General features: G+C 39.6%; 1 protein-coding gene across 1 annotated transcript in view; it reads left to right on the top strand.

Annotated features, from left to right (window-relative positions):
• The first annotated feature begins 2,130 nt into the window (after window positions 1-2,130).
• lrp1bb (low density lipoprotein receptor-related protein 1Bb) overlaps window positions 2,131-14,895 on the top strand; it is a 373,072-nt gene continuing 360,307 nt past the window's right edge. The window contains exon 1 of the mRNA XM_016288691.1: window positions 2,131-2,344. Within this exon, the coding sequence (XP_016144177.1) occupies window positions 2,251-2,344 (94 nt within the window). The 5' untranslated portion in view covers window positions 2,131-2,250. The remainder of the gene's footprint in view (window positions 2,345-14,895) is intronic.

Genomic DNA, 14,895 nt, shown 5'->3' with positions numbered 1-14,895 from the left:
CCCTGGAGCGAGCCAGTGGCTGTGAATGTGTGGGCAGTCTACGGCAGACCTTGCATTCTGTGTACCGAAAACACAATCTTCAATAGATGTCTGCAGCATCTTCACATGTAGCCATGACCACTGGAGCACAAACAGACAGACACACGAAACACTGATTTATCATTCAGAAAGTCACAGCATGTTGGGGTGTCTTCAAAGTAAGCCATGTTTCCTAGCAATGCATATACTCTGCTGTCTAAAGATAAAATAATTTAAATTCAATATTTCATGTGTATTTGTTGTTAAGTGAGATAACATACAGTCAGATGGCCATTTTTGTTTTAATTAAACACCGACAGGTTGATCACCACTAGTCTCTTCTTACATAACACAAATAAATAAATAAACTCAAATTATATTATTTCATATTAATTTATTTGGTAAATAGTAGTGTAATGTAAAGTCATTTGGTCATTATCACAATACAGTATTCTGATCACCCTGCCAGGTTTTATTTTGTGTTAAAGGGATAGTACACGCAAAAAAAAAAAAAAAGTAATCATTTACTCACCCTCATGTTGTTCCAAACCTGTATGAATTTCTTTATCCCCTTTAACAAACATACACAAAAGATAATTTGAAGAATGTTGGTGACCAAACAGTTGGCGCTAGCCATCGACTTTCATGTTTTTTTTATTCCTTACTATGGAAGTCAGTGGCTACCACCAACTGTTTGATTACCATCATTCTTCAAAATATCTTATTTTATGTTTCACACAAGACAGAAACTCATACAGGTTTGGAATAACGTGAGGGTGAGTCATTTTCACCAATTACCTGTATGTTATCCCTTAAATAAATACTTCGTGACTGTTATACCCTTATTACAAACTGCAAATATTCTCCTATCATATTATCTGACCTTGTTGTGAATATGTATTTTATGAATATATAGCCTAAATGTATGAAGGTAATGTATGATTTAAAATGTTCAATTGGCAGGTATACACAAGGGCAGCAACTAAATATTTCTTTTTTGTTTAGAGGGAATGTTTATCCTTAGAACTGACCATTTTGGCTCAGTTTTTGACTATATTTTATCTATATTGCAATCTACTATCAACATAGCACCGGGATCCAGTGTGAAATCGAATTTGCCTTGGGCTGTTATTGCTTATTATAAGCCTACATGGAAAAGCTTGTGTAAATATGTCAGTAGTGTTAAAGGGCAGCCCTTTAATATGCAGTTTCACTGACCTTAAACAATTTATGAGTTTCTCTGGTCAGTCCTGCCTTTTTGTGAACGGAATATAAATTCAATAACCAGGGTTATAATTTTTTTTATCATTGTTCCGCATTTTATGTTTCTATATTCAGAATTTCATAGTTTGATGACGGCATTTAGCGCTCCTTATCAGCAGGGGGCGAGTTTCAGAAGATGACAACCGCAAATAAAACCTAAAACCAATAATCTGGCCTAAACAAACCAGGTTTAGTTTCAGAGGGTTTACACATTATTTTAGTGGGATGCTCAAACCTGACAGTAATGTAGAGCGGGTATTTTCACTCAGATGATGCTCGCGAAGGTAGCCTACGCTTATCGGACGACGAAACAAACATTGCTATTATTTGTCAGGTTATTTTGGATTTATATTGCAGAAAACTTTGTACTTTGATTAAAACATCTTTAAGATAGTGAACAGATTAACGTGCTAGGCTGCCAAAACACAAATGCGCTTTGCGCTAGATGACTCGACGACAAATTGCGCAGCGATAATAATAATAAAAAAAAGATCGCTGCGTTTTTAAAAGTTGACTCCCATTAAAGTTATCGAACAATTCGCGCATTGCGCACCACTATTATGTTCCTTGAGCTACCTCACCAAACCAGTACATTTGACACATTTGCAAAAACACATTATTATTATTTTCTTTTTTGCTTAATTAGCGCATTTCCCATGTTACAGACCCCTGCTTTCCTTGCGCTACGTCAGGTGCCTGGAAACCGATCAAAGTCAAGCTCACAGTGCGTTATTGTCCCCATCTATCCGCACACCCTCCGTCTCTCTCTCTCTCCGCTCACACTGTCGCCTGCAAGCTCATGTGTGTGCGCGCGCCTAGAAATCCATCTGAATGCGAGGAGTGAAGGAGGGTCGGTGCGCTCTGCAGACAAATTTCACTTGTCATTCCTGAATAACGGCGCTGTACCGGAGGGCTGGAATCGGACTTCAGTAAAAGAAGTGCGGTGGCCTTCGCCCTCACTCAGCAACGATGTCCGAATATATCCTCACTTTACTCATCATACTGGGATTCGGGGATATATTCTCAAATGTTCAGACACTGAGGGACGCTGATTCGGAGCAAGGTAAGGCAGACGCAGCAGCTCCACAATCAAACTTGCGCTCGCGGAGCATTTTATAATCTGTCAGCGCATCTCGCCGCGCGCCTGATCTCGCTGCACGTTTTTGATGCGACGCGAGCATTTTTCCCGAGATGTTGCATTGAAGTGAATTGAGAAATAGTCAGGTTGAGGTTGGAATGTTTCACTCGCGTGTTGTAGTAGTCGATGGTGTAATTCAATTCCCTGTAGGTAGTGTCTACTGGTGGAGTGTACCAGTGGTGTGCTTGGATGGAACCAAAAGAGTATGAATAGGCTCAAGCCATCATAATCATATTGAGACGGAAATATATGGCATGTTGGAGGATGATATAGAACTATGATATATTGTGGGAATGAAACACGAATATAAGAATTTGTTCGATACAAATGACTTTTTAAATAGGCTACATATTTTAGTATTCTTTGCAAGTCTTAAAACATATGAATTGGCTTATTTACTAAGAAATGCAGGCTACATTTACCAGTGCATATATTTAAACTGTAAAATAACGATTGAATGGTTGTTATTAGTATGAGACTTCTTATAATTTGTATCATATTTCTAGAATTCCTTGCATTAAGTCAGTTTGCTCTTATTTTTGTTATCACTTATCCTCATTGGCGTGAATTATGTTGCACTAGGAAGATTTAGGAAGAGTTTATTGCATTACTTTAGTGTCGTGTGTTACCCTAATTGGGTTTTTATGTTTGAATGGGTGTCAGTGCTCTGTCTATTTTATTATTTGTCAGTAGTTTCTGAAAAAGACCATTTTGAGTTGAACTCAAATGAAATCATCATGCGACCTTCTGTTGGACCATCTTTGTTATTTTCAGCAACAAAATGTATTTGCCATCCTGTAATGTTTGAAACATAGCCAGTGTATTGTTATATCATAAAGGTCTGGCAACTTCTAACCACTAATTGTGAATGTTACAAGTTTCTCGGATATCACAGTGTCTTCCTTATATAATGTAAGCTTTTGGCTGAAGAGTGGCATTTGTGAGTGACACTTTCAGAAAAATCTAAATCAATAAGGGCAGATATTTAATGAATCTTGATGTAGGGATCAGTGAGTCTTGAACTAGTTGCAGGGGTTTTGTTCACTTGCTGCAAATCCCTGTTTACCGTCGGATTGAGATAAAGCAAAGATTGTCGGCTTGTAGCACAGACAAATCTGTCAAGATTGTTTTCCCCTTGTGCTCTCAATTGTAGACGTGAGATGAAAAAGAGATTCTGGTTTCAAGTATCATATCTGAATGCATACACAATATAAAGTACAACTAGGCAGTTATTGCAAGGTTGTCTTTTATAACCAAAAACAGCGTTTGTAAACAAAGAAGGTCTCTGCAGAGTTTTGCAGCTCTGTTGCCTTTCGCATAACAACAAGATTTATGATTTAAAAAAACAACAACAACAGGTAATAGTGTATCATAATTTGATCAGTTATTTAAAAAGCATATATTTTAACATCCATATTTTATGTAACTTGACCCTTAGTTGCATGACATTCACTATAGTCGACAGTTCTTTAAAAGACATTTTAAACCATTCAGGGTGTTACATCTAAACCATCATAAATAATTTACCTTTGACCCTTAAACATAATTCAACATGACCGCCCACTTTATATGTCGTTTTTTTTTATTTATGACAACATAAATTCAACATGGCTGCAAGTGTTGAAGCACCTATAGTACCCCTTGAATATCTTCTTTTAATATAATTTATGTTACATCTAAACCATCATAAATAATTTACCTTTGACCCTTAAACATAATTCAACATGACTGCCCACTTTATATGTCATGTTTTTTTTTATTTATGACAACATAAATTCAACATGGCTGCAAGTGTTGAAGCACCTATAGTACCCCTTGAATATCTTCTTTTAATATAGTTTACGCTTCATTGTTTTTGTTGGCGTTCTATTGCACGCCCCATTTGATCCGATTGAAGTTCAGTTGAAGTTGGCCACACATTTAGCTGAGTCATTAGGTGTTCTGACCTTTGACAGATCGAGTGGTTGGCTGAGCATTACTGTTGGAGCTAATCCTGCAACGCACAGGTAATTTGCTGGCCTATGACATCATGCGCATCTGTATTTTATGTTGACATGCTGAAACCAGCACTGTGCAAGCTAATGGAGACGGTCAAGATGTTTTATTGTACCATAGGGTTTTCCATCCGGTCTGCAGGGTCCAAAATTAACTTTTTGCCAGTTTAAATTGAGAATTGTCCAGCCTTAAATATATCTTACATTAAGCTGTTTTGCTTTTTTTATTAAAAAAGTAAATATTTTTGTCAGCCCTGTGATGGACTGGCCATCCATTGTGTTTCCCTGCATAGTCCATTCCAAACAGTTTGGAGGATGGATGGATTGATGGATACATAAATGGAAAAAATTTTTCTCTGACAAAAAATTAAATTATTTTTTCTCTCTTTGCATATTATGACAAATATTGCAAATAATTATTTCAGTCAGAGAATCATACAGTATAATGTAGCCTACCAAGTGAACAGATCTGTTCTTTATAAGACAATTTGTTCATCAGTGAGGATCTGACTAACTTTTATACAATTTGATTTAAATGGATAGTTTACCCAAAAATGAAAATTGACATCATAAATGCTCCTTCATGTCGTTCCAAACCTGTATAAACTTCTTTTCTGTGGAACACTGAAGAAATTTTTTTGAATAATGTTTGTAAGCAGTTACCATTGACTTCCATTATGGCAAAAATAAAAAAAAATTAAGTCATTGATAAAATGTGAGGGTGAGAAAATTATTACAGAATTTAAACAGGAATAAATTACATTTTAAAATATATTAAATTAGAAAACAGTTAGTTTAAATTGTAATAATGTTTCACAATATTGTTTTATATATATTTTATAATATTTATATATTTATCATATGTTTTTACTGTATTTTTGATCAAATAAATTGGTGAGCTTACAAAATGTATTTCGAGAGTATTACAAAATCTTACTTTTGAACAGTTGTGTATATATCAAGATATAGTTTTATATTAAAATTATGGAATGCATACATTTTCTCAAAACTAAAAATAATGTAAAAATATGATATTTTGAGCGAAGAAAAAACTGCTTAAAGTTAAGCCAACACCAAAACCAAATGTTCTGTTGTTAGTTGCTTTTGATAAAAGCATCTGCTAAATGCATGAATGGTAATGTGAGAAGAGACCTGAGACTGTGTGAATACTAAAGAACTGGGTACTTTTTAACTCTGTTCACTTTTTGAGCCACTTAGAGGGATTTGGCTTTCATTTTATTAAAGAGGACTCAGCATCCTTAGAAATGGCATAAATGTTTAGAAGGGTTAAAAGTAATGCTAGACTCATGTATGAAGACAGTGCTGCAGACCAGAGCTGAAGAGATTCGACAGTCTGCGAGACAGTTTTATCCTGGGGCTAAAGTATGCCTATCAGTGTGACAGCCAGAACAAGTAGTTGGGCACCCCCATGAGGTTGAATCTGTTGAATCTTTAAAAAGCATCATAATAACAATCATGACCGAAGCATGAAGTATGACCAAAGGTTCTTTCAGCCTATGTGACTGACTCTGGTTTTCAATGTCATACCACGTAAATAAAAATTTGTTTTTGGGCAGGCTCCTGTAGGTGCCCTGTGGATATTAGTGGTTCACTCACTTGACATATGGCAAACAAGGCCACACACCTGGGGAGAGAGACAGAGCCCAACCCATGGCCAGAGGAGCGTCTGAGTGAATGTCTCTTCCAAAATCCCCTACATCATGACTGCTGTTGTGGCAGTGATTTAGGACCGCCAAACCAGATTAAAAGGCAGCTCTCCCAGCTGCCACCTGGCATGAAGCAATAGGGCTGAGAGGCTGATGCTGGAATGTTTTAAAAACCCATACAGGAGCCTAATTCATCATCTGTGCCTCTTTCAGGAGAAAGGCATTCAAAAGGATTTAACGTGGTTTGATTTCATTTGAATTGCTTTTATCTTAATGTACTTTGATAGAACAAATTATTTGATTTCAGTTAATTACCACCAACTTTGGTTTGTAACTCCGCTCGGCAGGACTCGTGCGGTGATCCACTCTCTATGCTTTCTCTTTGTATTTTGTAACGGAATATTGAGCATTAATTTGAGGACCAGCAAACCAGTTTTCTAAAGTAAAAATCCTGTTCATTTTCGCCAAGGCCTGCGTTATTTCAGCTTTTTATTTATTTACTTTTTTTAAATAATTGTGTTTAGCAGTGGAATTCCTGGTTAAAATTATATTACTACATATGTATTAATTATTATATTTTAATTAATTATTATATTTTAATTAGACAATTAGAAAGTATTGGAAAAATACTTCCAGAGCCAAGGCAGCTGAAATGTGGGCACACTCTGTTGCACTGTTTGTTTTGGTCTAGTTAAAGGAATGGTATTCTCAAAGATGTAAATTTACTCACCCTCAGGCTATCCAAAATGTAGATTCGTTTTTTTTTTTATTCATCTGAACTGATTTTTTTTAGAAATTTAGCATTACAACACTTGCTCACCATCGGATCCTCTGAAGTGAATGGGTGCCGTCAGAATTCAGAAGACGATAATTGGTCTGGACTGGAGTTGTATGGATTACTTGTGAATTATTGAGATTTCAAACAGCTGATAAAACATCACATTCTGACGGCACCCATTCACTTAAGAGGATCATGGTGTGCAAGTTCTGTAATCCTAAATTTCTCCAAATTTGTTCCAATGGGGATCATGGATGGCTTGAGGGTGAGTACATTTTCAGCTAATTTTCATTTTTGGGTGAACTGTTCCTTTAAAAATAATGTGTACCCATCCAGATCCCAATCTACTGAAAATGTTCATGTTTAGTGCAGCACATAACCATAAGACAGTTCATTAAACTACAAAACTACACAATTATCAAAAAAATCTGTATCATCTATATTACCTCACTAATCAGGCAGTCAGTTGTTACATTAGTCCACTTAACTATTGTGACCCATCCCTTATTTTAAATGCATTATGTGTTAATAGTATGCAATTTAATGCATGTTGTCCTTTCGGTAACAGCATCTCCTATCTGATTGTTTAGGTTCACCACCTGCTCTGGTCTGTCACAGCTGACTTCTTTCTGTTTCTGACTATTTTTGTTCTAATTAGATACATGTCTGCTTGGTTTTGTTTCTTTTCTTTCTGTGCTGGAGAAGTGCATTCACCCTCTCTGCATCTCTGATGCGCCTCAGCGCTCTGTGAAAGCACAGGAGATAAAGCACTCAGCCTCCCAATCCCTGACTGTCTTTCACTTCCAGTGCTCGCTGCTGGATAAATAACAGTCATCTGAAATGTTCTTCAGTACTCAGTCATATAATGTACGAAACAGAATGGATGGGAAGCTAAAAGAGAAGATGAAACGCACCAAGCCTCTATAGTTTCTGTTTAGCAGTTTATAGTAAATTAACATGAAATGACTAGTATTTTTGGGCACAGTTTTGGATTCGGTGAAGTCTTGCTGGTTTTAGAACTTGTGCAGTTGTGAAAGCCGTTAGGTAAAGGTATTCAAAAGTCAGGTGGCACCTTGATTTTGACCTACGCTTTTTTGAGAGAGGTGGGCCGATTGAGCTTAGACTATTGTCAGACTTTGTTCCTTGTTTTGTGTGTGTTTTGCTCCCCATGTGCCTTCCTTGCCCTTATTTGGTTTTCTTCGTGTTCCTGCTCCCTGATTGTTTCTCATTTGATTCCAGGTGTGTCTCGTCTTCCCCTGATTAAGTTGTGTATTTAAAGTGTTTCCTGTTTTGAGTTCTTTGTCCGGTATTGTTCGTCCGAGTGCTACGTGTGTTTTCCGTGTTCCCATTAAATTAATCTCTCGATTGATGTACTCCTGGTCTCCTTCGTTTCTCGTTCCGCACTCCTCACAGTAGTGCAACCTTGACAGAATACCGGACCAGAGACAGAGTTGTGTATTTAAAGTGTTTTTGTTTGTTTTTTGGTTTTGAAAGTGTTTTGTTTTTCTGTTTTTCCCTGTGGCATGGAAACCGCCGCATGCTTCACTGCTCCGTTGTCAAGCCCGCCGGCCACGGCTCACTCAAGCCTGCCGGCTGCTGTTGACCTAAGCCCACCAGCCACCGCAACGACAAGCCCGCCGGCCGCCCAGTTCACCCGTAATCAGAAGAGGAGGAAGAGGGGAAATGACTGGCTCAGGGCCCTCTTCCTCGCCCTAGAGCGTGCTCGAGTGTTCGCTCCAGTGTTGGCTCCCACCCCAGAGCTCGCTCCAGTGTCGGCTCCAGCCCCAGAGTTTGCTCCAGTGCCAGCTCCTCGAAAGCGCCTTGCTGTGCCTGCTCCTCCAGAGCACCCTCTAGTGCCAGCTCCTCGTAAGCGCTTCCCAGTCCCTGAATCTAGCCCAGTGAGGGCTCCTGTTCCCAACCCTACAAAGTTTGTTTGTTTTTCTGTTTTTCCCTGTGGCATGGAAACCGCCGCATGCTTCACTGCTCCGTTGTCAAGCCCGCCGGCCACGGCTCACTCAAGCCTGCCGGCTGCTGTTGACCTAAGCCCACCAGCCACCGCAACGACAAGCCCGCCGGCCGCCCAGTTCACCCGTAATCAGAAGAGGAGGAAGAGGGGAAATGACTGGCTCAGGGCCCTCTTCCTCGCCCTAGAGCGTGCTCGAGTGTTCGCTCCAGTGTTGGCTCCCACCCCAGAGCTCGCTCCAGTGTCGGCTCCAGCCCCAGAGTTTGCTCCAGTGCCAGCTCCTCGAAAGCGCCTTGCTGTGCCTGCTCCTCCAGAGCACCCTCTAGTGCCAGCTCCTCGTAAGCGCTTCCCAGTCCCTGAATCTAGCCCAGTGAGGGCTCCTGTTCCCAAGTTTAGCCCACGGAGAGCTCCTGTTCCCGAGTTTAGCCCACAGAGTACTCCTGTTCCTGAGTTTAGCCCAGTGAGGGCTCCTGTTCCTGAGTTTAGCCCACGGAGGGCTCATCTTCCTATGTCTGGCCCATGGAGGGCCCCGGAGCCCGTAATCGTCCCCAAGTATTTTTTTTGGGGGGGGGTAGTTGGGCTCCAGCTGTAGAGGCCGGGGCGGGGACCGCGGCCTCAGAGGCTGTTCCGCCATGGCCTTCTGAACTGCCTGCTCCGCCATGGCTCCCCGAGCCGCCTGCTCTTCCATGGTTCCCAGAGTCCACTGATCCGCCATGGCCTACTGAGTTCCTTATTTCACCATGGCCTCCTGAACTGCCTGCTCTGCCATGGCCTCCTAGTCTGCCTGCTCCGCCGTGAACTCCTAGTCTGCCTGCTCCGCCATGGGTTCCGGAACGGGCGCCGCCCTGGAGGCCTTACGTCCTGCAACCCTGCTCCTAGAGGCCTCCAGAGCACCCCCCCCCTTCCCCGTTGGATGTTGTACGGCACGGGACGCGCCTTCCGGGAGGGTGTTTTCCGTGTTCTCTTGAATTCATTAAATCTCTCGATTGATGTACTTTTGGTCTCCTTCATTCCTTGTTCCGCGCTTCTCACAGTAGTGCAACCGTGACAACTATAAGGGCTTGTATGAATTTATTATTTTTTTCTTCAATGTATTCTCTAAAAAATAAGTCTTTTTTTAATTGCGCTTTTTTCTGAGTTATAATTTTATTTATATGGTAAAGTTGTAAGGGAAACAGGTCAATTTAGCTCAAAGGGAATCATTTAAGATTTTATAGGGACTTTGGACAGAATCACGGTTTTACGGCTGATCACTGAGTCGGCCAGCGATTCATTGAATGAGCCGTATAACATCAATTCTGCAATGGATATTAATATCCAAAGTATAGTGAAAACACTATTCATTAGCACAGTAACAAGATCGGCAGTTTAAGACATTAACTTGTGAGCACAAAACACAAGATACTTCTCTTTTCAATATAAATAAGGCTTTATTAGATAAATCTAAGACATATAAACTAGTCTAACACACGCATTCACACAAGTTGCAGAAAGAGAGAAAGTGAGGAAATAATGAGTTTAAGAGAATGAAAATGTGAAATCCCAAGTTTACAGCAATATGTGCAATTGCATAGACCTGAACAACCATCAATCACTTAATTAACCCTCGAATTGAGTTCGTCAATGAGGTTAAAATTTATATTAAATCCACCAGTTCAGCTAGAATCTGGAGGTACTTGCGTTGCCTGTGTACAGGGGTTCCATTTGATGTCGTCCTTGCAGAAAAAGGGGTTTCCAGAGGTTACTGATTGGCTGGAAGTTCAGCAGTTGTTGAAGTGACGTCTTGGGAAGCCAATGGTTGGGCATTGGCTGAAGATGCGGAGTTGTGGGCTGGTTGAAGTTTTGAAGCGGTTGGTCACAGACTTGAGGTGAACTCGGAGACACGGAGTTGCGGCAAAACTTAACTCAGAACACAAAACTCTCAACGGAAAAGAAAAGAAATTAAAGTAGAAGAATAGAAGATGGTTTTCTTCTCATCGTGGCTAAGTAGCAGCGGGCGTGCAGGCCGAAGCACACTGGAATGGCGCTCGAAGAACGCAAAAGTAATGGCAAAAAGCCATGCCTAAAAATCAGTGGCTGAAAAGCAAAAGCTAAAAAAACATGACAAAAAAAGCATAATTTGATGGTGTCCTGAGTATTTAAACCGGGTTGTTGGCCACATCCCAAATGGTGCCTTGACCAATTAGATATTGTCTTTGCTTGGGGTGTTGTATGTTTCTCCTTCCAATTCATAAATCAACATGTGATCTTATCAGTTATATGGTCCAAATTTTCCCGCTCTTGCAGAGTATAATTTTGGACATGATTTATATAACAAGAATATGATACATTTGACAAAGAATTGATTGGAAGAAACATTTCACGCAAGAAGATTCAAACACACACATACTAAACATGAATATGAACCCTTGAGCTATTCAATAGTTATTAAAAATACATACACAATAAGTGATTAGAACATGATAGTCAAATGTGTGGGTTACATACATGATATGGAGTTAAGCAATGGACTGATATTCGTTTATAAGTCTTTTTGAGTTCATTTTGGTGCATCTACATCTGTAAAAGATCGTTTCTGTGCCATTCTGTGAACATAAGGATATGTTCTGTGAGGACCAGAGAGGTTAAACGGTCTCCTAAGGAATCTCAGTCTGGTTCTTGTCCTCTAATTGGGGGGAAGTCAATCCAAAGAGCTCGTGATTACTATCATGGATTTACATGTGATGGTCATGCTGTGCATCTCTTTGACCATCAATCTTGCTTACTTGCCCCAAAATTGACAATCTCCTTCCTGAGTTGTTCTTTTGTGTTAATGTTGCAAGCTGTTCTGTGAAAGAGTTGGTTGGTTAGGCTTGCTTCAGACTGGCTGGCGCTAGGATCTGATTTACGATCATCCTGTCATTTTGGGCCTTTCTGGAATTTGGTGCCTCATGTTTCAACCATGTTCTTGATCGAATCTTAAATTGTTTCGGTCTGATTCCTTACAAAGTTATCATGTTTCTTACATCATCTGTCTGTGATGTTTGGGTAAATTTACACTGTAAATATACAAAGAATATGTATAGTTTTAACACAAAAAAAGTTATCAGTACATTTTAAGGTAAAAGACTTGATAGTTCAAGTCGAATTGGTAAATTAACATTATATCAAGTAATGAAATGTACAGTTGTAAGATTGAAATACACAGTTATAAGTAAAGTATACAGACCCTAATGCAGTAACATTTGAAATATTGTCACCGTATTTTTACAGTGAATTTCTGGCAACCACAGCTAGCGATTTTGTGCCGTAATTAAATTTTTTTTATTTATTTTTTAATTTTTTAACAATGTTGTGTGTATACAGTGCAAATTAATGTATTTACTTTTCAAGTTCACTCAAATTGTTAGGTTTATACTTTTATTTATCAAACATTAAATTATTAAAATTACTAGTTTTCATTTTCAATTTACTAGTGGTGGTGGTAATTTTAGATTACAATTTACTAGCAGTCTTACTGTAGATTTTTCCATCTGACACTGCTGTAATGCAGTTTAGGTACACTGACTATAACATCAAAGCAATAGTTCACCCCAAAAATGAAAATACTCTCATCATTTACACACCCTCAAGTTGTTTTAAACCTGTATGAGTTTCTTTCTTCTGCTGAACACAAAATAAACTATTTTGAGGAATATGAGTAACCAAATTATATGATATAATGTTAATTAATTTGTTTCCTAGTATGGAAACAAAAATACTATTCATAAATAAATGCTATGCAGAATACAGAATACTATACAGAATTTACTTTTTTAGTTGAACAATCCCTTTAAGTCTTGACTCCCTATTCTCACTATACATATTTTTTGGGTTAACTGTTAGTTCGCCAGGTCTGTTTTGGTAAAACCAATGAAAACCATTGTTCACATCAAATTCAGCCGAGTTGATTCTAGCAATATTCTGTAGGTCTGTTGATGCATCATAAGTCACCTGTTATGTTTCCCCCACTGTAATTAGGGAACAGAAAAACAAGAGGCTAAGAGAGTTTAAACATTCAGCCTGTCGTTTCACACTGAGCCTCAGCGGCCACAATGTGAAAATAGCCTTTCTTTATGTTATGTCATTCCACTGGGATCCCTGCTTTTGGCATCGGTGCTTGTCACTTGCTATTTATCTCCCCTAAAGGCAATTAATTTCTTTGAAACAAAGAAGTCAAAGCCCTCTGGCATAACATACCAACACAGGTCAAGGAAACCAGCTTAGCAAAAATGCTTCAGCGGGGCAGCTTGTGGTTGCACTTGGTTTCTAAGGAAACAAAAACTCTTCAGCAGGGGATTAATTATTATCAAGTAGCCCTTAAAATCAGTTGTAATGCCTGAATTTAATGTTGAGGTTGATTAGTAAATGCAGTCTATTGTAAACAACAGATTGCCCTGAAAAAAATGCTTGGTGGGTCATTCGTTGGCATCCCATGGCTTTGATAAACCACTTTGTAGTGCAACTCTTTCAAAAAGGGCTGTTATGGGTACCGCATACAGATTATGTTACATTTTAGTGTTTGATCATTTAGCAAATCGTTCTGGGAGTTTGAAAGAGTTTAAAAACAACTGCTTTGTGAAATACTTGATGTTTAGACCACAAATATCATATTTTATTCATTATAAATGATTGTCCCTTTTTTGCAATATTGTCTAAACGCCTAGAGGGAGTAGCAGAATCAGAAACTGAGAGATGAGAGAAGCTCAAGGTAAGCAGACATCTCAACATGGCAGTTTCAGAAGTGATTTGTCTTGGATGGAGGAACGTGGATAATGCTGTCATGCTCCCTGCTGATTGACAGGACAGGAGGGACCTGAACTTCATCAAATGAAGTGTGCCGCAGCGGCTGGAGTCTGTGCAGTGTTGAAGTCATGGGTCGACTGCTGTTTTTGATTGCTCAGCTGTCATGCTGACTTGTCTGACACTGGGTGGAGAGGTCAGGCTTTGACTTTTCCTCACTACGTGATCTGGATCCAAGAGTTGAGCCCTTATTTTAGCTGGTTAACAATATGTTTGTTGGTGTATCTGTACGGGGATGTCTGTGAAAAACAAATGAGTAACACCATGCCCTTAACAGGCCGCATGGTGAGATTCTGTGCAAATGCTGCTCTGTTGCACTACTGTTTAATTTTTTTGTCTTGAAATTTTTCATTTAGGGTCATGATTGTGCATTCAAAGTTTCAAACTTATTTCCATGCAATTTGCCAAAAAGCAACACTTTGAAAAACAAAGTTCTTTATTGTCAAATCTTGTTAAACACTGAAATTTGAAATACATAAACTTATGAAACTAAAGATTCAAAGTGTAAATTAATCTGAAACTTGCCTTCTGAATCACCCTAGGACAATTTGCATTTTCTTTTTTTTTTTTAGTTTACAGCCAAAAATCTGTTAAGAGGTGTTTTTTGGTTGTTAGTTTTTTGGATCTCAATTATTAAACTGTTGCAGCAGTGTGAGAAATGTCTCAGGTTACTTATGTAACCATGGTTCCCTAAGTAGGGAACGAGACCCTGCGTCCTCTAGGGATCGCTATGGGGAACGCCTCGTCGTGACCCGTGTCTGAAGCATACATTGAAAAAACACCAACAACATGTTGGCCGGCGACAGCCATGACATCACTACCGGTGCGACTATAGTATAAATAGGCACCGGGAGAACACATCATCCACTTCTTCGTCTGAAGCTTACATCCGAAGCATGGCAAGAAACCTAGAGGACGCAGTGTCTCGTTCCCTACTCAGGGAACCATGGTTACATAAGTAACCTGAGACGTCGCCTTTCATGGGAACTTCAAACTGCATCCTCTAGGGGTCGCTATGGGGAACGGTATACCCACGCCAACATGCTGAGGGGTGTGCATGCCAGAAACCATGGTGAGCACTATGTACCAACTCTACCATATCGCCATGGGTGATGCCCCTGGGACGTTAGACGGCTGTCAGTGACATTATTCCCTACGGCCAAAGGCCTAGGCTACATACCCCAAAAAACTTACCTGTTAGGGCCAGAACTCCTGGGCCCGGGGTAGAGCTCAAGGCTTGGAATCAGGAATAG

This window comes from Sinocyclocheilus grahami, unplaced genomic scaffold, assembly GCF_001515645.1.
Source record: "Sinocyclocheilus grahami isolate Dianchi unplaced genomic scaffold, SAMN03320097.WGS_v1.1 scaffold233.1, whole genome shotgun sequence".
Lineage (NCBI taxonomy): Eukaryota > Metazoa > Chordata > Actinopteri > Cypriniformes > Cyprinidae > Sinocyclocheilus > Sinocyclocheilus grahami.
The sequence above is the reverse complement of the archived record's forward strand: the minus strand, read 5'-3'. Positions and strand labels throughout refer to the sequence as shown.